Source organism: Pseudochaenichthys georgianus, chromosome 7 (genome assembly GCF_902827115.2).
Source record: "Pseudochaenichthys georgianus chromosome 7, fPseGeo1.2, whole genome shotgun sequence".
NCBI classification, from domain to species: Eukaryota; Metazoa; Chordata; class Actinopteri; order Perciformes; family Channichthyidae; genus Pseudochaenichthys; species Pseudochaenichthys georgianus.
Genome location: NC_047509.1, coordinates 32,337,318 through 32,357,976, shown reverse-complemented (window position 1 = coordinate 32,357,976; position 20,659 = coordinate 32,337,318). Strand labels below are relative to the sequence as shown.

The window sequence follows — 20,659 nt, the reverse complement described above, 5'->3', positions numbered from 1 at the left end:
GGGCGGAGTTGTCAACTGATCACCATCTGGTGGTGAGTTGGGTCGAGTGGCGGGGGAAGCCTCTGGATAGACCTGGTAAGCCCAAACGTGTAGTTTGGGTGAACTGGGAACGTCTGGAGGAGGCCCAAGTTCAGGAGGCCTTCAACTCACACCTCCAGCGGAGCTTTTCGGGCATTCCTGTGGAGGTTGGGGACATTGAACCAGAGTGGTCGGTGTTCAAAGCCTCTATTGGCGAAGCCGCGGCCTTCAGGGATTTGTTATCCCGGGGGACTCCCGAGGCAGTTGCAAGGTACCGACAGGCTCGAGGCAAAGCAGCGGGTGTGGGAGAAGTTCGGAGAAGACATGGAGAAGGACTTTCGGGCGGCACCAAAGTTGTTCTGGAAAACTGTCCGACAGCTCAGAAGGGGGAAGCAGGGAACCATCCAAGCTGTGTACAGTAAGGATGGGACATTGTTGACCTCAACTGATGGAGTGCTAGGGCGTTGGAAGGAACACTTTGAGGAACTCCTGAACCTGACAACTCCGCCCTCTATGTTAGAGGCAGAGCTGGAGTATGACGGGGGATCAACACCAATCTCCCGGGGGGAGGTCACTGAGGTCGTCAAACAACTCCACAGTGGCAAAGCCCCGGGGGTGGATGAGATCCGCCCAGAAATGCTGAAGGCTCTGGGTGTTAAGGGACTGTCATGGTTGACACGTCTCATCAACGTTGCGTGGAAGTCGGAAACAGTACCGAAGGAGTGGCAGACCGGGGTGGTGGTTCCCCTTTTTAAAAAGGGGGATCAGAGGGTGTGTGCCAATTACAGAGGCATCACACTACTCAGCCTCCCCGGGAAAGTTTACTCCAAGGTACTCGAAAGGAGGGTCAGGCCGATTGTCGAACCTCAGATTGAGGAGGAACAATGCGGATTCCGTCCTGGTCGTGGAACGACGGATCAGCTTTTTACTCTCGCAAGGATCCTGGAGGGGGCCTGGGAGTACGCTTATCCGGTTTACATGTGTTTTGTAGACTTGGAGAAGGCGTATGACCGAGTTCCCAGGGAGTTACTGTGGGAGGTGCTGCAGGAGTATGGGGTGAGGGGGTCTCTACTCAGGGCCATCCAATCTCTGTACTCCCAAAGCGAGAGCTGTGTCCGGGTCCTCGGCAGTAAGTCGGACCCATTTCCGGTGAGGGTTGGCCTCCGCCAGGGCTGCGCTTTGTCACCAATCCTGTTTGTAATATACATGGATCGGATTTCGAGGCGTAGTCGTGGGGGAGGGGGTCTGCGGTTCGGTGGACTAAGGATTGCACCACTGATTTTTGCAGATGATGTGGTTCTAATGGCTTCATCGGTCTGCGACCTTCAGCACTCACTGGATCGGTTCGCAACCGAGTGTGAAGCGGCTGGGATGAGGATCAGCACCTCCAAATCTGAGGCCATGGTTCTCAGCAGGAAACCGATGGACTGTCCACTCCAAGTAGGGAATGAGTCCTTACCCCAAGTGAAGGAGTTCAAGTATCTCGGGGTCTTGTTCTCGAGTGAGGGAACAATGGAGCGTGAGATGGGCCGGAGAATCGGAGCAGCGGGAGCGGTACTGCAGTCGCTTTACCGCACCGTTGTGACGAAAAGGGAGCTGAGCCAGAAGGCAAAGCTCTCTGTCTACCGGGCCATTTTCGTTCCTACCCTCACCTATGGTCATGAAGGATGGGTCATGACCGAAAGAACGAGATCGCGGATAAAAGCGGCCGAGATGGGTTTTCTCCGCAGGGTGGCTGGTGTCTCCCTTAGGGATAAGGTGAGAAGTAGGGTCATCAGGGAGGGACTCGGAGTTGAGCCGCTCCTCCTTCGCGTCGAAAGGAGCCAGTTGAGGTGGTTCGGGCACCTAGTTAGGATGCCACCTGGGCGCCTCCCTAGGGAGGTGTTCCAGGCACGTCCAGCTGGGAAGAGACCAAGGGGTAGACCTAGGACCAGGTGGAGGGATTATATCTCTTCGCTGGCCTGGGAGCGCCTTGCGATCCCCCAGTCAGAGCTGGTTGATGTCGCCAGGGAAAAGAAAGTTTGGGACTCTCTGCTGGAACTGCTACCCCCGCGACCCGACCACGGATAAGCGGGAGAAGATGGATGGATGATCAAAATCGAAATATGGACTAGTACAATATCCAAATCGGAGTAGGCAAAAATGTTGTTGACGGGTAAATAAGTCCAAATGTTCTCAAAAACAAGTCCAGGCCTACAAACTGTTCTCAGACTTTAAAAGAAAATCATGTTTGGTACATATACTCACATTATGATTATTCAAAAATGGTTTTAATGATAATGTGAATCATGATTTATTAGAATCAGAACCCAAAATACTTTAATTAGACGGGGGAAATTTGGGTTTTGTAACAAACAGCCTCAACAATATCCTTGACAACCCCTTTAAAAATACAACAGTGTACCAAGCCAGCATCCTGTTCCGGCGTAGTTGTGCAAAAGGATCATGTGTGTTGTTTTGCTATCACACACCACACGCAAGCTTACAGCTGCATACACTGTGTGTGCATGTGTCTGACATGGAAACCCAGTGGTGGTGACTGGAGCAGCCAAACAAAGCTAACAGCTCTTTTTATAGATATGCGTGTCTCTGCTAAGTCCTAGTGCTTGACCAGAAGGAGCTGAAAATCTTTTGTGGATGTGAAACACACAAGTGAGCTGCACAATATAAACATTGGGCAGTTTTGACCACACAGGCAGGCGGGAACCCAAACACGCCCAAAGCCACGTTTGGCAGGGGATTCCAGTCCCAGAAAACACTGCTGGGAGCAACAGCTGGGCCGGCATATGGCGTGAAACCCCAGATACTGTCAGACTGGGTTAACGCAGAGCTAGAGGATACAGCACAGGGGCTTGTAAACGTAAACGTACTGACAATGGCAGAAGCATATACATATGGCACACCATTAGGGAAAAGGACTATACTGGTGTTTCTAAATGATTCTACCCAAAATTCTAAAATAATCTACCATATATATATAACATTCATTATACCTAGCAGTCTGCTTTTTGCTTATTTGGGGAAGACTTAAAATAAGAAAGGAGGTAGTATTTACAGACTCACAGTAGCAATGTCATAAAATGATGTATTGCAATAATTTGATTGTGGTGGTACTTTCCCCACCGCACAATTCACTGCGATTTTAGAGGCATCTTATTCTTTGGTAAAGTATTCTTAAAACCAGGCAGTTTGCATAAAGATTCTTAAATTAACCAAGGTTTTCTTATTTGTTAGTTAAGGACTAGATCCAAACAGTCATAGCACAATCACCCACATGTATGTGCTGAAAAGTTAAATAAAATAGTTTATTGTGTTTTCTTTTATTTGTTGAATTAAGCAACATTTTTCTATATAATTTATACTATTTTTAACTATTATTTGTATTATTTTAGAAACCATTATTGCCTAGTTTTTAAATTCAAATAAATACTTTTCTTACACTTCAATTCAATGATGTTATTGGTAACTGCCTGGGTTAATGAGGCAGTTACCAATATCATGTTATCATGTTTATAGGCCTAGAGTTTGGTGTTTGGTGTTTACATCCTGCACAACTATTGACCTTCTCTCTTTTGAATTTAGATTGGTTCTTTTTCACCAAATGCTGTCAAATGTATTTTCAATTACGTGCGCATAGGTGATAATTAGGATCAACTGGCAGGCTTTCAATTAACCACGACAATGGAATTAATAAATAAAAGATTACAGATGCATTGAGCACAGTTAAAAAGTAAAATTGGAAAAACGTTTTGAACTTTCTCAAGCACAATTCCAAATGTGGCTGGCCAGTTGCATCAATATGTGCACACCTTATAGCATGGAGCACAAGGTGAATAATGCAGGGCTCATTCATAAAGCAGTTTACAGGGATGTCAATTGCACACTAAGTGTGGGGTTAAAACATGGAACAATCACTGCATTGTCCGTTAACTTATTGCTGTGGGTAGACTTAGCAACTTTAAAACTGCACTCTCCAATCGCCTGCTATTCATTAAACCACAGAGGTTAAAAGAATAAGTCTTCTGCCTGCCTGCAGTCCACAATAATCTAACCAGAAATGGCTAGCAACGACTAAAGTGAACCTGCCTAGACTGTGAAGTCCAGCAGTAAACAGGAAGACATGTTTCCCTGCGTCAGAGTCCCAAACAGCTTGTTGGTGTTCTTGTACATAAATGAAGGCGTTCAGTCTATATCAGAAAGACACCATCAACCACAAACAGACTACTTTAGCACACTGAAAATTGAAGGGGCCCCATTACGCTTTTTGGGGTTCTGTATCCTATGTAATGTGTTGTATAGGATGTTGTGCATGTAAAGGTCTGCAAACACTCAAATCCAAAAGTTCACGCCAGAGGAAACTTCTCTCCTTCAGTTTACACTTAAACACTCCTGGGCATGGTGGCACTTAAGTACCTCTACTTGAATGATATGAATTGTATCTCCTTTCACTATCTAGAACTGAACGCTGTTGGTCCCAGAACAGCATGCCTTTTTGCAGCTATGTTTACAACTGAAGCCCACTCCCAGGTATTTCCTTCTGCTCAGGTATAAACAACTTGCAGTCAATTCAGGCACAACTAAATGCCAACATGTGAACCCTAGAGTCAATTTCAAACATCGAGTCTACTCTGGAAGACTGAAAGCCATCAGTTGTACCTAAAATAGCTCAAAGGCTGGGGTTGTCCCTTTGATAAACATAAGGCTTTATTTGAATTCTTCATCATTGGAATGTTATTCCGCGGGCTAGATGAGAGGTTGGTATCACACACAGAGGAATCACATAGAGTCAAAGCATAATGGGAGTAGTTCAGAAAGTGCATAATGACACGACTGTTGCTCCTCGCACAGTGCTCATGTATACACTCCCAGAAATAGAGCAAATATTGATGTCTCTGATTTCGGCTCCAACATGAGTCACTTTTTCACCTTTGCAGGGCTTGAATAATCTCATGCATGCCACGTGTGCGTGTGCGCGTGCGCGTGTGTGTGTGTAATCATTCCAAATCTTTGCCCCAACTTCGTAGGAAAAATGTGTGTTTGGCTAAAACTGTCCTAGATTTATTAATAGTAAAACGGGAACATCTGTATACTGTTTAACAAGCGGCATGATTTGATTCTGGTTATTTAAATGTAACTTTTTTTACAGCTGCTGCCTCCCAAGCCCTCTTGGCAACATTTCATTTTGAATAGCAATGAATCTTCCCATTTGTCTTCCCTGAGCGTGAGTGGCAGACCGTCCAGTGGAACAATGCGGGAGGTTAATGAAATCCAAGTCATGGTGTTGACCTCTGCTTGAGGTCAAGGGCTACGGCTGAAGGGCGCCAGACGGGGCCAACCTATTGGCCGAGACGTGTCGGTGTTGAAGGAGACAAAGGTCATGGGTTTGTAGAGGGAAATGTAATGGATACGTAGGGTAACACACTATTTAGCATTTTCAAGCAGTGACTGAGCAAGTGTTTATTATTTTATAAAGTATTTTTACGATTTTTCACTTTCACGCAAATGTGCAGAAAACAAATGAAAATGTAGAAACGTCTTCACCAAATTGACACCACATGCGCAATAATAAGACGCTGCAAGAAGCTCAAAATACAACGGAAAAGTTGGCCAACTTTAAAATCCCCAAAATTAAACAAGTGGTGTATTTGTATTCGGATAATTTTCTACTTGCAGTATTTTGTTCAGCAGCACTTTTAGTAAACGCTGCGCATGTGTTGTTGGTGACGACGTTTCTTCCTTGACATCTTCATCATCACATAGAACCGAAATACTACTTAAAGTCATTATATCAATGCTTCAGTGACATTAAATGGGTTTGGCTTTATTTCTATGACTCACCATCACAAAGGTTTCTTTGCTGTCATGGCAAGGTGAAGTTGACTTGAAATAAACGGGATTTATGAAGAGGCCTTGACTTTCCACCTATAACATATCCACTCTGACCTCTACATCTTCCAGTCTGACCACGGTGCGAAGTGGAAAAAGAAAAGCTCGGGCTCCTCTAATCAATTCTCCATCCTGACACTCGGCCTGACGGACCGAATGACCCTCACACATGTGTGAAGGTACATTTTGATGAGCCAATTCAACAGTTATCCACAGATGGGATTAAACGCCCTTCATGCGTTTAATCCGGAGGCAGTGGATGTGTTATTATTGACTGTTTCATTTTATAGGGATGGTTCAAATTGTATGTAGACTGATTTTTTTTGTTGGGGTATGAGTCATTTATAATAAGCAAAACCACCTTCCCATACAGAAATGATGTTATTTTGACCAATTCAATTGCATATTGAGTGTACATTTTTGCATGTATGCGTGTTTGTATATTAAATGTGTTTTCTATAGTAAAGCGTCTTTGAGTGCCTAAGGAAAGCTAGATACATTAATTCTGGTATCACTTGTGATCTAATGCCACTGCATTGTACTGGTCTGCTTGCCTCCTCACTAGTGGCACTAGGGCATTATCTCTATTTTGAGTAGTCTGTTTCTTGCAGTGAACACTGTAGTTTTGCTGGCTGTCATTTTTTTTTAAATCTGGGTCAAGTGAAGACAAACATGGCTGCTGATCTTGTGGGTTTATTTGTTCACAACAATAAGATTTTTTTTTTTTGCTTCGAGAAACTAAAATGAGTGTCCCGCTGCACTGACCATCATGGCTGATGGAGCAAACTGATGGTGGGATACCTATCTGAAGTGTTGTGTGCCTCAGTGAAAGTGAATGGAAGATAGTTGATCAGAGAGGGACAAACAGAGAGTGGAGAGAAGGAGCCTCCGATGGAGTGCTACCAGCAGAAGCATTGTCCCCTGCGCTGAGTGACACACCATCTCTTCCTCCCCGGACACAGACCCTTCTTTGTTTGTTCCCTGGGGCCAAACGAGTTCAAACAGAGGGGAGCGGAGAGGGGGGGATTGCAGAGCGGAGAGGAATCTTTGGATGGAGGGATGGAGGGCCAAAAGAAGGAGATGGCAGAGACACAGACTGATGAAGAGAAACTCTTTTTGCCTGACAGGATGCAGGCCAGTTTGGAAAGGAGTGGAGGTGGTCTGTGAATGTGTGGGGGGGGGGCGGGGGTTGTTCCATGTGAGAAAGAGAGAATTAAGAGGTGTTTTCACAGCAGGCTTTGCACGCTTCTCCCTGCCTCTGTGGTTACGGGGTAGCCCATGAAAAGAGTGTGTGTGTTTTTGCATGGAAGAGGAATTCATGCATGAGTATGTGTCAATGTCCTCGTATGTCCGTGTGACAGTTTGCTGGTTTTTGTGCGTGTGATGTACTCACAAACTTCAGGAACACGTGTCCCAGTGCATGATGGGGCTGAGGTTCGGGCTGCAGACTGGCCTCAAATGCGGACAACACCTCTTTATGCAACTCCAGGATGTCCTCAATGTTTGAAAACAGAATCTGAAAAAACGGGGGGGGGGGGATGTAAAGGGAGGGGAAATGGAGGAAGGAAGAGATAAAGAGGTATGGTGGAAGGAAGAGAGGGAAAAGAGCAAGGGAAGTGACCAACAGATGGACAGAGAAGACATATTTAAAGCATTATAATATCAAAAACATAATTTTAGAGCTAGTTATGAGGCAATCATACCTTGACATGTTCAGGTGAGAGACACGGTTGGTCATCTGCATTTTTTCTGATTCTGTGCAAAAAGGCCTGAAGAGGAAACAAAAACAAAGCATGTTTAAGAATAAGCAATGAGATTTATTTGTCTAATAAGGCAGAGGAATAAAACTATAACCGCTATGTCAATATAGGCATGATGAGTTCTCCATTAACTTAAAGGGGCCCTATTGTGCTAATTTCCAGGCTCATAATTGTATTGTGTGTCTCTACTGTAACATGTTTCCATGCTTGAATGTTCAAAAAGTGTTTATATTCCCATAATCTGAGTCTGCTGCTCTGATTGGGTAGCTGGCCGACTCTGTTGTACATGGTCAACCGCTCCGAGTGTTACTTTGTGATATCACTATCTCGGAAGTAAATGAAGGACTACAGTTGATTCATTTGAGGCAGGGACCTGAACTCTGGGATTGTACCCGTTGCAAACATTTACTTTGATAAAAAAAACTGTATACCACTACAGTGAAAGGAAAACCCAAAAAAGCAGAATAGGGCCCCTTTAATAACAAGACAGGGATCTATCCATCTCATACGCAAACTAACGTCACCTGGAAGTGTGGTGCAGCTTCCCTCTGCTGATCATAAATCAGTATGCATGTGCTCGTTGCTTTGAGAAAAACAAATATAGAGTAAATATAGATCCGTCACATTACTATGCATAAACACACAAGCCTGGCTTTGTCACATGGACTCTCACATACTTAGCGGAAAATAGACTTTCATGGCAGTAAACTAAAAACGGTCTCGCTATCCCCGAAGTACCACAGAATGTTCTACTATATATATGATGTTTTTCCCCCACTGTGACACTTGAAGCTCCCCGCGTGGATCCCCTGTAGTGGAACCTGATGCACCTGAGCACTCAGCTGTAAGACATGAGCAAGTAAATGCTTCATTGTTGCAGGATCTACACACACCACTTCACCGTGGACAGCCGTAATAGGCTCATGTCAACTTGAGCTTTGCTTGTGTGTGCAGTTCTGCCAATCAGAACCATGACTTACGGATTTAGAAGGAGAAAATAGAGGAGAAGGGAAGTGAATGTGCAAACAGTTTCTTTTATTCTGTCTTCCTCATTTCTCCGTCTATCAGCCTTTGTCTGACAGGCTAAACCTTCCTCGTCTCCAGACGCCAATACTGCCTTGAAAAGAACAGAGATAAGGGAGATATAAATCCACCAAATAAAACGCCACTCCAGGAGCCTCGCACATCTGACCGTCTGCTGTTGTCTGCCGGCATTTCAGCGCCATAAATCAGAAGATGCCGTCTGACATGTGTTTCACGTGGACGAAGGGTGCCACAAAAGAGAGAAAGACGCTAGGCTCAATGCATATTTATTTTTTTTATTTTATTTATTATTATAAAGCAGGTATTACTGCAGTAGCTCTAAACCTTTTGATGAGGCCACATATACAAGTAGCAATGAGGAGACAAACAGCACAAGGATGTCCTCCTGATCACACACTGTCTACTGTCTTTATGTGTGTCTTTCTTTTGATATTTTGATTATAGAAACAATGAACTATGAACATTTAGTAGCATTGTCTCAGTGAGTATAGGTAATCCTCAGAGTGTCGGGTATTGTTTGAACAATCAGCAATATCCATGCGCATACATTACCGAAGTTTCAGAAGCAGCATACTTTATGTTATGATACCTTAGGTACGGGGATATACGCTTGAGTGTTACAGAGATGTCCCTATGTTACAGAAGTAAACAAAGGAGTCCAATCTCCATGTTTCAGGCAGGAAGGGAGAGGAGTGTGTGGTAGAGAAAAAACACACTACACGAAAGGGAAAACCCCAAAAAGCATAATAGGGCCTCTTAAAGATTCAATATAAAGAAATCGTAATATGAACATAAAAAGTCCCTACATTAACTTTTGGCACTTTGCACTCTCGATGTTATCACGATTAGACCAGCATGTTGACAGATCCAACTGGATGCAAGTACTTTTTGCTGAATTGGATGAAGAGACCATTTATAGACAACCGTTGCATGCTCTGTAGAGTCGCACAAAACATCAGCCAACGGCATGTATTACTTACAGCAAGTCGCCTGCCTGTAATGAAAGACTGACACTTGTAATCACACATTTGTTCTTAAGATAGAACCCAGCCGACCAAGCAGCAGGCAGCAATCATATCGTTCCCTCGGGACCGAACACTTTTCCCGTCTTTACTGGCTTTCTGCGTAGGTCGTACCAAAATAGAAAGCAAAGGTCCTCAGCAGAGAGCTGCGACCTCGCTAATTAAGAACCAGTATTAAAGGGTAGCAGTAGTTGTTGTGTTCGTCGCTGGTTTTGGGAGGGAGCTGATTGTGCTTGAGGCGTACACTAATTAAATCTCCCATATGGTAACTCGTACTGGAGGAACCACTCGAGTGAGAGATTGCTCCCTGGCAGGAAACAAGCCTCAGTTGCTCTTAGATGTGGGTGAGCAGGGTGACGGTGGTCGCAGAATAGAGCAAAACAATTTGGCGAAGGAGACAATGTTGGATCAGAGGTATACTGTGAGAATCCAGACTTTGGAGTCATCTCTTATTGACATCTTTCAGCCAGACAGGATTCAGTCTTTCAACAACATGTGCCACACAGATGTGGTGACAGGGGGACCAGCAGGGAGAATGGAGGGAGGGAGCAACAAAGAGATCTTTTCAGTCCAGGTCACATGGCCATCCTCACCCAGGATTGTATTGACTGTCTTCATTGTTCCATCACAAAGCACACAGGTTTATTTGGAGTGAAAATGGGAGGCTTTCACTGTCTTCAGTAGAGAACCGGTAGACAACAGGACAGAGCCCAACTGGCCGTGCACACCAAGCGTGTCGGAGTTTACTTAAGTTTTAAAGCCTGGACTGTGATTTTTATGGAGTGTGAATAGAATCAAAAACAGCATATGTCGCATAAAAAAGGTATTCTATTACTACTATAATGGAATGAGTCTCTCTCTATCCTTCAAGTTGCTTGACAACCATTCATATGATCATCTTTGAGGACCCAAGGAAGTCCAGTGTCCAGCATAAACTTGTTTTGTTGGCTAAGTAGTTGAAAAAGCCGCAAGTAGCAAATACCAGAGGCCAGGCAGTCGGCAGAACGGGCGCTGCATTAGTGGGTTTAATTGGACAGCTGTTGACATCTGATGGACAGCAGTTCACTGTGCTTTGAAAGCCAAGCATCATGATTATGCAAACTGTCGTGTGGACTAATTTATATATTCAGATATTTAGAGTACTTAGATAATGAGCAACAGTGAAAGTAACCCCTTGCCAAGAGAACAGGCAAGTCAGTCAAACCAAACAGAAGTGATTTAGCCTGGAATCGGATTCTTTTGATTGGATCGTAACTGCTAATTCCATGTCTTTGCTAAATAACTGCTTCATGATTTAGCATGCAACTAAATGGTTACCGACCGAAAACAAAAAAAGGAGCGGATTTGATGGCACCCTTAGATAACCCTCGGCAGATTACAAGTCATGTTTCATTTGCATGGAGAGGGCAATACCTCAGAGCGTTGAACACGCTGACATTAAGATACAAGATGAATATTGAAAGAGCCACCCTTTTCCACAGGACGAGGCTAAGCCAGTTGTTATTGGGATCAAATCAATCATGAAAGGCAAACAGTAGTCATGACGAACGCTGTAACTCCACTCTACCCAGTGGGCGCAGTCGTTGAGCTCATTACTTCTTAATCAACATGCGGAGAGGCAGCATTATGCAGATGACGCCCTTGTTTACTTTGAAATCTCCATCTCAGGTGACCCATCTGGCTCTTATTTCGACATTGTCGTGAGCGAACCAAGGATGCGTAATCGAGTGGAGGATCAAACTGATGAATATTATTTAGGCTACATGAATGACGAAAGACAATACCTCTGCCAAAGGCGGACATATTTATCTTGCTGTGTGAAATCTGATTCAGCCACAGGTCAGCTCCGTCTGAACCCACCCCAGCTGTGTATTTAATGATGAGTTAGCTTACGTTTTAGAAGCCCACCGCCTTGAGCGAATTGTACTGATCATATATCTCCCCAGATAAAACACAGCTATTTATACTCATCGTGACCTTTCCCGCCCTGCGCAGCTCACAGAACAGTGTGCGCAGACGATGCTGGGTTACTCCGACACCTAAAAATAGCGCTGACATCAATGTGTTAATAATAGTCGGTCAGATGGGACATGAATTCAGTTTTTTGATACCGTTGGATTCATAATAATGAGTCAGAGTGGCGGCACAGGGGGGGCTCAGCTGCTGCACGGAGCACAACAGACATATTGCACACGATGGTCTCTTGCCACAGGGGCGATGTGTTGTTAGGGGAAACTGATCATGATGCAATCCCTCAGGAGACTACAAAATCACGGAGCTTCTTGATAGACCGCAAAGTGGCTGCCAAGGATGACACTAATGCAGAATTATACCACTAATATTTGAGTATGGTTAAGCCAGGGAAGTTCAACAAAGAGGTAGTCGTCGAAAGGCCTCGGATGTTTCAAAATGCTATAAATAATAAAGTAGATTCTTGTTGCTATGAGTAGTGTATATAATGTATATTTTTGCCAAATCATTCAATGATCTATCATTTTCCCTTGGTTTCAGGAGCAAGAATGTACTTTTTATTAGACTTTTCTTTAAAGTTGAACTCTTGCAGACTTATTCTTGTTCCTCTGCAAAACAATAACAAAATAATGTGAAATAATAACATTTTGACATATAAACCGTGGTTTTTTTTTTTATTAAACAAAACCATTTCCCTGCCCTCTATCCTCATAGTAGTCAGGCATTTTGTATCACTGTAGTTATGCAAAAAAAAAAGAAGAATCGTCAGGATTTTCTCCAAGTTCTTCCGATTACTCAACACTTGTTACTCATTCCTTTCTCCTACCTCACCCTAAGAAGCCTGTACACATCAAGTCCATTCATAACAAAAGTAGCTACATCAGCACAATATTCAATCCTGACAGCATAAGAATGTATTTAGAAAATGTCCCCATGTAGTAGCTTGGAGTCTTCTTGTCCATGGTGTGTGTACATGTTTACATTCCTCCTTTACTACAGAAGCAGGATGATCCTGGTCACAAACTCGATGCTGTTTAGCCCAAGAATTTCGGTACGTTTACTCAAGTGTGAAACCTCCTTCGAAAGTTAGATGCAGTTCAGAAAGTTCCTCAACAAAAATAAAAAGCCAACCGTTGTAAGGTTGTAATTTGACCTCCGTGGTGTTAATGAATGCAAAACACCTAAGGTCTGCATCGGTATGAGCGTTGTTCTAAAATATACGTTTTGTGATTCTTTCAAAGCAGTTGTTTGAAAGTGCATTATCCATCAGCACTATCAAAGGATTGTCGTGCCAAAGCAGACATCACTCTTCTTCCCAAATGTCTAACTAACCAAGGCTCAGGAAGAAGTTTGAAACTGCCCTTAGATCAGCTCACATAAAAGCTACCAACCATGGAACTTGCTGCATATTCACGCTGAGTCACTTTTTGCAAGAACTTGTGTGCAAGAAGACAAGTTCAAAAACCCCAAGGTGCAACAGACGAAGTGTGCACGCATGTCTTTGTCATTGTGTCGGTGTGTTGCAAGCAAACAGGAAGTGAAAACAGAGCAATCACCCTGAACAAAAGCCAACACTCTTTAAGACAACCAAATCATTGACAAGAATGGCGTTTTTTTTCAAGCAGATAGGCAGTGGTTCAACTCAGCAGGGAAGAACAAATCAAACAGTCTGCAGAATGAAGCAGTGCTGCTCGACACAAAAGCAGCAGATGTTGATTCGGAACAGGAAGTGTGGCTTTTGTGCAAAGGAAGTATATGACATGTTTGACTGGCCGCTTTACTTTGGGTTTTTGATACTAGCACGCAAACAAACAAATAAATCACATAGTGCTCTTTTACACTTAAAAAGCTTTTAATTATGGACTTCACCCCTAACGTTGTAGCACAACATTCGCTCTGTAATGACACTGTGTTGCCTATGGTTCAAAGCAATGACAAAGACAAGTAGAAGAGAATGCTTGTTATGGATTGGATGGATTGACATGCAATTTTCACCCAATATAGAACTTGGCAGGGTGAACAAAAACATGTCTAACCTAACATCAACAATCCCCTGCCACTCCCAGACAATGCTATCACTGCTTTACACACATATCTGCTACTATGAGGCATCGTCTCATATGCCCAAGAGCCAAGAGGGTCTGATTTGTGTTGGGGGGTTTGCTAGATGAAGAGGTGTATTAGACCGAGGAGGGGCCAGACAGTAAGGTGTGAAGATACAGATGGACCATATGCTGGTGTGGGTTCACTGTGCGCTCCACTGGGCAGTGAATAAGAGGCCTGCTGCCTTCACGTCTGCCTTGTCTGCGTTTGAACTGAGTTTTCTACCTGCAGCAGAGGCAACTACGCAACCTGATCCAACAATAGCTTCAGCTCTCTCTCCGTCAGCGTCTTCACTTTGGTCGAGAACCCTTTTAATTGGCTTCTGTTCAGTGAGATGACACTATTAAGCAAGCTCAATAATGAGGGGATATTTTTGCTTTCAAGTGACAAATCTTAAGAAGGATTGTAGTTAAAGATGATCTTTGAAGCAATATTTTTCACTATAAAACATTAATCGATCGGCTTAAGAAAAATGCCAAAATGGTGAAACATTTCTTGTTTTGTCATCCCAAAAGCTAAAGATTTTCAGATTAATATAACACTGAGAAAAGCATTAAAACATTATATTAGAGTGGGTAAAACCGGCGTTTTTTTCTGCCATTTATCCGTGAAAACACTTTGATTTTAACAAAATTGCTGATTAATTTTCAAATAATCACATTTTAACTACTATTTAACTATAGCAGCTCTAATCTTAACCACTAAAAATACTGACTTAACATGAGAAACTCTACACAATCATAATTACAATAGGGAATGTACTGGAGAGAAGTAAGAAAAAAAAATCACAATTGTCTAATGAGGTCAAGTTGCCACATGGGAGCAAGTCATGCGAACAGTCAGGCGAATAGATTTGAACAGTTGGAGCTGCTGCCACACGGCTGGCAAGGGATGTTTCCTCAAGGGTCACTCAGTCAGGTGGGGAGCATCCTTTTAATTTGGGTGTTTACACACTGAAAAGGTTATCCATAATAAACAGGGATTAATGGGAAATATAATGTGAGAACATGACATTTTGGAAGCTGGGGTGGCGTGTGTGTACTGGATTGCGTTATACTGAGGACATTTTAATATTTGGACAGAAGATTCAAGGGAATTGCCAAAGAAATATGTTGCTTTGTTCCAGAATTACAAAACAGACTTAGGAAATAGTGAGGTTTTGGTAAAAAGAGTATTTTTCACATTTTAAATCAACAACCTAGTATATGAAAAAAAACTGAAATACTACTAGATTTAGAAACATTTGCTACTAGAAAAAAAGGTTCATATATTAATTTACATATTCATTCATATTAACCTCAATACGTAGTTTACGGTTAGTCAATAAGGTGCTATAATGGGAAGTGATTGTATGAGAAACTGATAATTCATTACATTTGTGGGTCAATCGGATTGTATCAAACTTGATCATCTTTTCCGGTAAAATTATTTATTTCTTGGCGTTAATGGCTGGGGACCAAACGGTGACATTTGTCCTGATTGCCCATGGCTACATCAGTATTCAACAACAATGCTGGGCCATCTCTCTCAATTCAGATAACTCACAAGAGACCCTGTATATCAAGCTCAAGCGCTAACACTTGTCAGGGTTTTTCCAGCAGACCCTGAGAGCCCCTTTTCAGTTAGCTGCGATTCCCACACCTACTGAAAAAACCCTTAAACAGAATCACAGATCCACATATTCAGGCCTTTCTGTGAGAGTTCTCAGGTCACCAGCCTCAAACTCTCTGCTGCTCGTTATCCAAGAGAAAATAACAACAAGCTAAAAACAATGCCTCCATTAAGAGTCTCTCTTTCTTGGGGAGAGGATTGGTGTGACCAGCCACAAAGGGGGACAGGGCAGGTTTGAAGAGGCAATGGGGGCCATTTTGGGGTCGACATGGCATGAAATTGAATAAATAAATGAAGAAATCCCCTCTTTGTGTCCTGGGTGCAGCAGAGCCAGAGAATGGCCTGTGGCGTCGCCACAATAAGAGACCCCAGCACATCTTAGCAGACTACTTTCTCACTGGAGCCGTAATTCACATCTCGCCCCAACTCTCCAAAACTCCCTCAGCTTGCCTTCAAGCACCAACCAGTCCTTCACTGTCTTCCAAGAGAAACCCTTTTTGGCAGAGCCAATCACCAAAACACAAAGTCTTCTTTGAGTCATGTCCAGTTTTTTTTCTCCCACTCTCACTCACTTCCACTTTGAAGGTCTTTAAACTTCAGTGCTCTATGAGTTGGGCGGAAACTAAACGCTACAGGGGGAAGAGAGGCAGTCTGGACCACAGAAAACAAATGGTCAGCACTGGACCAGAGACTTCCTGTTTAAGACTGCCTACTCATCAGCTCTGTTGCATTAATGAATGCATTATGTGACACTTTCAATGACACTTGCAGTGATAAATCTTTCAGCCTTCTTCTGGCCTTCTTCTGGCTCAGCGAGCCTTTAAAGATTCCGCTTAAAATGGTGTTACTGATGCAGACATTTAAAACTTCTGAGCATGACTTGTTGGTTGTATCAGACAAGTTGGCATGACGCATGTAACACTGAGGGGCAATTTCCGCCTCGTCATTTAGCTAGATTTTCCTACTTTTACAGTGACTGCCCAAAATGATGCGTTATACATTACATGTCATTTGTTAGACGCTTTTAAAGCGACTAACATACATTCAGTACTGTGGACAATCCCCACAGGAGCAATTTGGGGTGAAATGTCTTGCCCAGGGACACAACGACATGCTGACTGCAGTGGGACTCGAACTTGCTATCCCGTGATTCAAAGTCCATCACAATATCCACTGAGCCACAGCCTCAAAGCCACAAAGTTATAAATGTCCTTTATGGTAGCTACACTTTTTTAGGTTCAAAGGCATCTTGTCACTTCATCATAGACCCTAGCCACACGGAGACTGTAACGAAAACGAACCAAATTCGATATCAAAAAAGTCTTCTGTCCACACGCAATCGGCACCAGAAATGTGTGCGTCCACCCGAGACCGCTCGACCCGCTGGAGACGCTGTAGTACATATGCCGGGCCTGTAAGTGGCGCTGTACTTCCGCCACAAAATAGACCAAAAGCAGCGAAGAAGACTTCACGAGCATGCATGGTTGCCCTTCTGTTTATTCTCTGCAGTGGATTTAGCAGCAGAGGTGGGGAGAGGCAGGGGCCAGGGCTCTGGCTCTTTTTCTCCCTCCCCGAGCCAAGCGTTTGCTCCTGCTGTAATTCTCTCCGGTAGTCCACCAGCAGATGAAACACACCCACCTCTCCGCCTCTTCCAAGTGACGAGGGGACCGTGCGGCAGAGTTTTCCGCCAGTCAACATGTCCGTTAAAGTTGAAATCTTCCGGACAAAATGATAAAAGTGCCGGTCAAAGGACTTCTTTGTTATTTGTTGAGCTTTAAAACAAATGAATAACGACTATATAATAATATAAGAATAATACACGGAGTCTCTCTTTTCCTCCCCCTCTCCCGACAGCCTGTCAGTATTTTCGTTATCAGGAAATGATCGTATAGGGCGTGATCACGGAGCCGTTTGGCGCCCCAGAGCGTTGCGTCCGCAGATCTACCCACCTTGGGACCAGTTAACGTTTCTGCGTTTCCCTGTCGGCCTCGTTCTATCACGATGATGATAGAGAACTGTAGCAGATACGACCCGTATCGTCTCTGTGTGGCTAGGGCATAGACTCCCTCTCAATACTGACATCAAGAACTAAAGACAGAAGCACACAACATTTGTTCTCACATAATCCCCTTGTGATAATGGGTATGTAAATAGATTGAGTGTTGGAAGACATGTCTAAATATGTGTTACCCCATTTGTACATTGAACGTTAACTGCCAGCTGTAAATGCTAACCTAATTTATTCTCTACTAGTGCTTGTCAGGTTTGTCTATAGCTTCTCTTTCTAAGTGGCTGTTCTGTTGAGGGTTGACATGTGGCGATCAGGAGATAACATCATGGACCAGATTGCAGAAACCATCTGGACGCTTGGACGCAGGTTGTTTTTGGTGCAGACAGACGTAGGGAATCACAGACTGCATCAGAGTGTGGAGAGCATGGTGTTGTTGAGTGAGCTGTCGGGGACATGTGGAGCTTCAGACAAACCAAGAGCGGCTACTGAACAAGATGCAGTGCAGCTGATCATTTAAGCTAAAATGCATTTTCCTAAATGTTTCAAACTGTACACGTGTGATTTAGAAAGGGAAGCATGTGTTTACTTAAAGATATGTGACAGGGTTAGTGTTAGGACGTTCAGCTGGGCAGACATAAACAGTCTCGTGAAAATAGTGGTAATGTATAAGTGTCCCAAACCACGTAATAATAGTAATTTAGTATGTAATGGACACACAGACAGTAGCTAGTTAAAGCCATCACTTTAATAAGTTGTATTCTAGCTTTACGGATACAACTGACCTACATTGTAGTCCAACTTCTCATTTTGGCAGCCACCAAGCATGTGTGTTAGTTTCCTCTTCTGAAAGCTTTTAGGATCATTTGATTCTCTGTATTTCATCTGAGGACAAACAAAAGTACAGCAGAGAGACAACAGAGTGTGGAATTTAATTGTGAAACTGAATCACATCATATGATGAAAAGAGACTACAATCCTGGTTTTAAAAAAGTCCCCATTATAATCCTCTTCACTCACATGTTGTCTTTGTTTCTGTCACGTAAAGGTTAATGTAAATTTGCATCTGGAGGGTAAAAAAAACAACAACAAAAAAAACTGGATGTGGTAATAATTCAACATGTCAAAACCGAGTACTGTTTCCTAAAAGGTTTCCCGTCAGCAAGTTAGCAACCAAATTATCCCGATAACAGCTCAAGCATGTATGACTCAAGCCTTTAATCATGCCATGTTAGTCGGCAAAAATGTCATCACGTTTGAACAAAGGCCAAAATAAAAGCCCTTCAGCAACCAAGACCAGGAATTTGTCAGCAGCTGTCGTGAAGAGTTATAACAACATAGCCTACAGAGTCTTTAACTCGCCGGGTTAAATAACATAAATAGCTGAAGATCTCCGCTAATTTGTAAAGTGAAATTGTTTATGCTAGCGCTAATGTTTAACAAAAGTGACAATGAAGACAAGAAATGTACAGCAAAGAACTTCCCTGTTTTCAAATGTGTAAATATTTTCTGTTCCGTATTTTTTAGCAATAAGATAGAAAATTCAGCATGCAACGTTCCACCACTCACTCAGGCTGCCACACGCTCTATTGATTCGTACGCTGAACGAGGCATCATTAGACACGCTTCTCATTCAGTTTTGTCACAACATGTACACCAACAGTCTGTCAGGGGAAGTGGAAATGCTAAGTCAAGACTAACCATAGCTAGCAGAAGTGATATAAGCCAAGAGAAGCTCGATTCATAGCAAAACCTCCCACCCCTGCACATAATGACATAATGACATAATGACATAAGTGAGATTCTCAGGACTTAAACTTGCTCCATTCTGGAAAACTGGACGCCAATTTGAAGTGGTGGAAAACATTTCAATGAGATTGTTCGGATCAGTCCACATTAGGCATGGGACAATGGACATTTTATTTCACGATTGCTCTAGCCAAAAAAATTGCGATTCTCAAAATGATCCCAATAATCATTCCAATAGCACTAGACGTACTGGAATTACTTGACCTTACATTTTGTAAAGCAAATAATGATTTTTTTTAGAGCCGGGACTCGATTAAAAAAATTAATCTAATTAATTAGAGGCTTTGTAATTAATTAATCGAAATTAATCGCATTTTTAATCAAATATACATATTTGACCTGAGAACAGTGAGAAGCAATTTTCACATGGATTTTACTCCAAGTGGAGGGAGGGAGCCAGGGAGTTGGTTATTTTCTCAGACGTGGACTTACTTATCCTGGCCCTGAAACCAGTCATCTGGTTGAGTGTGGGTTGGGTCAGGGTGTGGTTCCTTGCACTCGGAGTCGGGCTAACGTCCACGCTAGCTGCTACATGCTTTGCATTTAGGTGATACTTTAGGCTTGATGTGCTGCGGTGATATGAAAATTCTTTTTTGCATAATTTGCACACAACCGTGCTCTTGTCGACGCTTCCATCCGTCCGTTTTTTAAAACAAAATTTCCCATCCACGGGGCTGACCAAAGAGGTCTCATCAGCTTGTTCGTTCATGTTTGACTATTGTTCACCGTGGTTTGTTGTTGTTTGAAGTCCCATGCTGAAGTCATGAACGTTAGTTGGTGCTCCAGTATAATCGGTACGCCTGAAACTCATCCAGTGAGAAACGTTCCGCTGTGCGATTAAAATGCGTTAATTTTTTTAACGCGTTAATTTTTGTGTAATTAATTAATCTTAATTAACGCGTTAAAGTCCCGGCCCTAATTTGTTTGCATCACAGTTAGGATATTTTTCAACAAATGTTAAATAAGTTACATAGCTTGAATAAAGGCTTGAATTCTGTTTGTAAATGGACTGTACTTATATAGCGTCATAATGAGGTTTATCCAGATAATGGACATTCACTATCACTTTGATATATATTATGCAAACTTTCTGATGATCAGTTACTTAGTTTAGGTCATTTATTAAGAGAGATAAAGTCAAAAACTCAGATTCCAGCTTCGTATGTGTGATTCTTTTTTTGTGTTGTACTACTTTATGTCAGCAAACTGAATATATGTGTGGACCAAAGAAGACATTTAAGACATTATCTTGGGCTTTGGAACACACCGATTGAATTTCTTTAAAATGTTTTGACATTTTTAAGGAACTCAAGAACGTATTGATTTATTACTAATCAAGTCCATCTAGGTATTGTATTACTTTTATTATTTGTGTGCGTGCGTGCGTGCGTGCGTCTCCTTCTTTGTCCCATTGTGTCGTGTGAGCA

The 20,659-nt window shown here is 42.9% G+C and overlaps 1 protein-coding gene across 1 annotated transcript in view; it reads right to left on the bottom strand.

The window, feature by feature from the left end:
* The window catches only part of prex1 (phosphatidylinositol-3,4,5-trisphosphate-dependent Rac exchange factor 1), a 124,733-nt gene that overhangs the window by 97,481 nt on the left and 6,593 nt on the right, over positions 1–20,659 (bottom strand). The window contains exons 2-3 of the mRNA XM_034086497.2: positions 7,608–7,673; positions 7,298–7,420 (exon numbers count right to left, since the gene is read on the bottom strand). Coding sequence (XP_033942388.1) covers positions 7,298–7,420; positions 7,608–7,673 — 189 coding nt within the window. The remainder of the gene's footprint in view (positions 1–7,297; positions 7,421–7,607; positions 7,674–20,659) is intronic.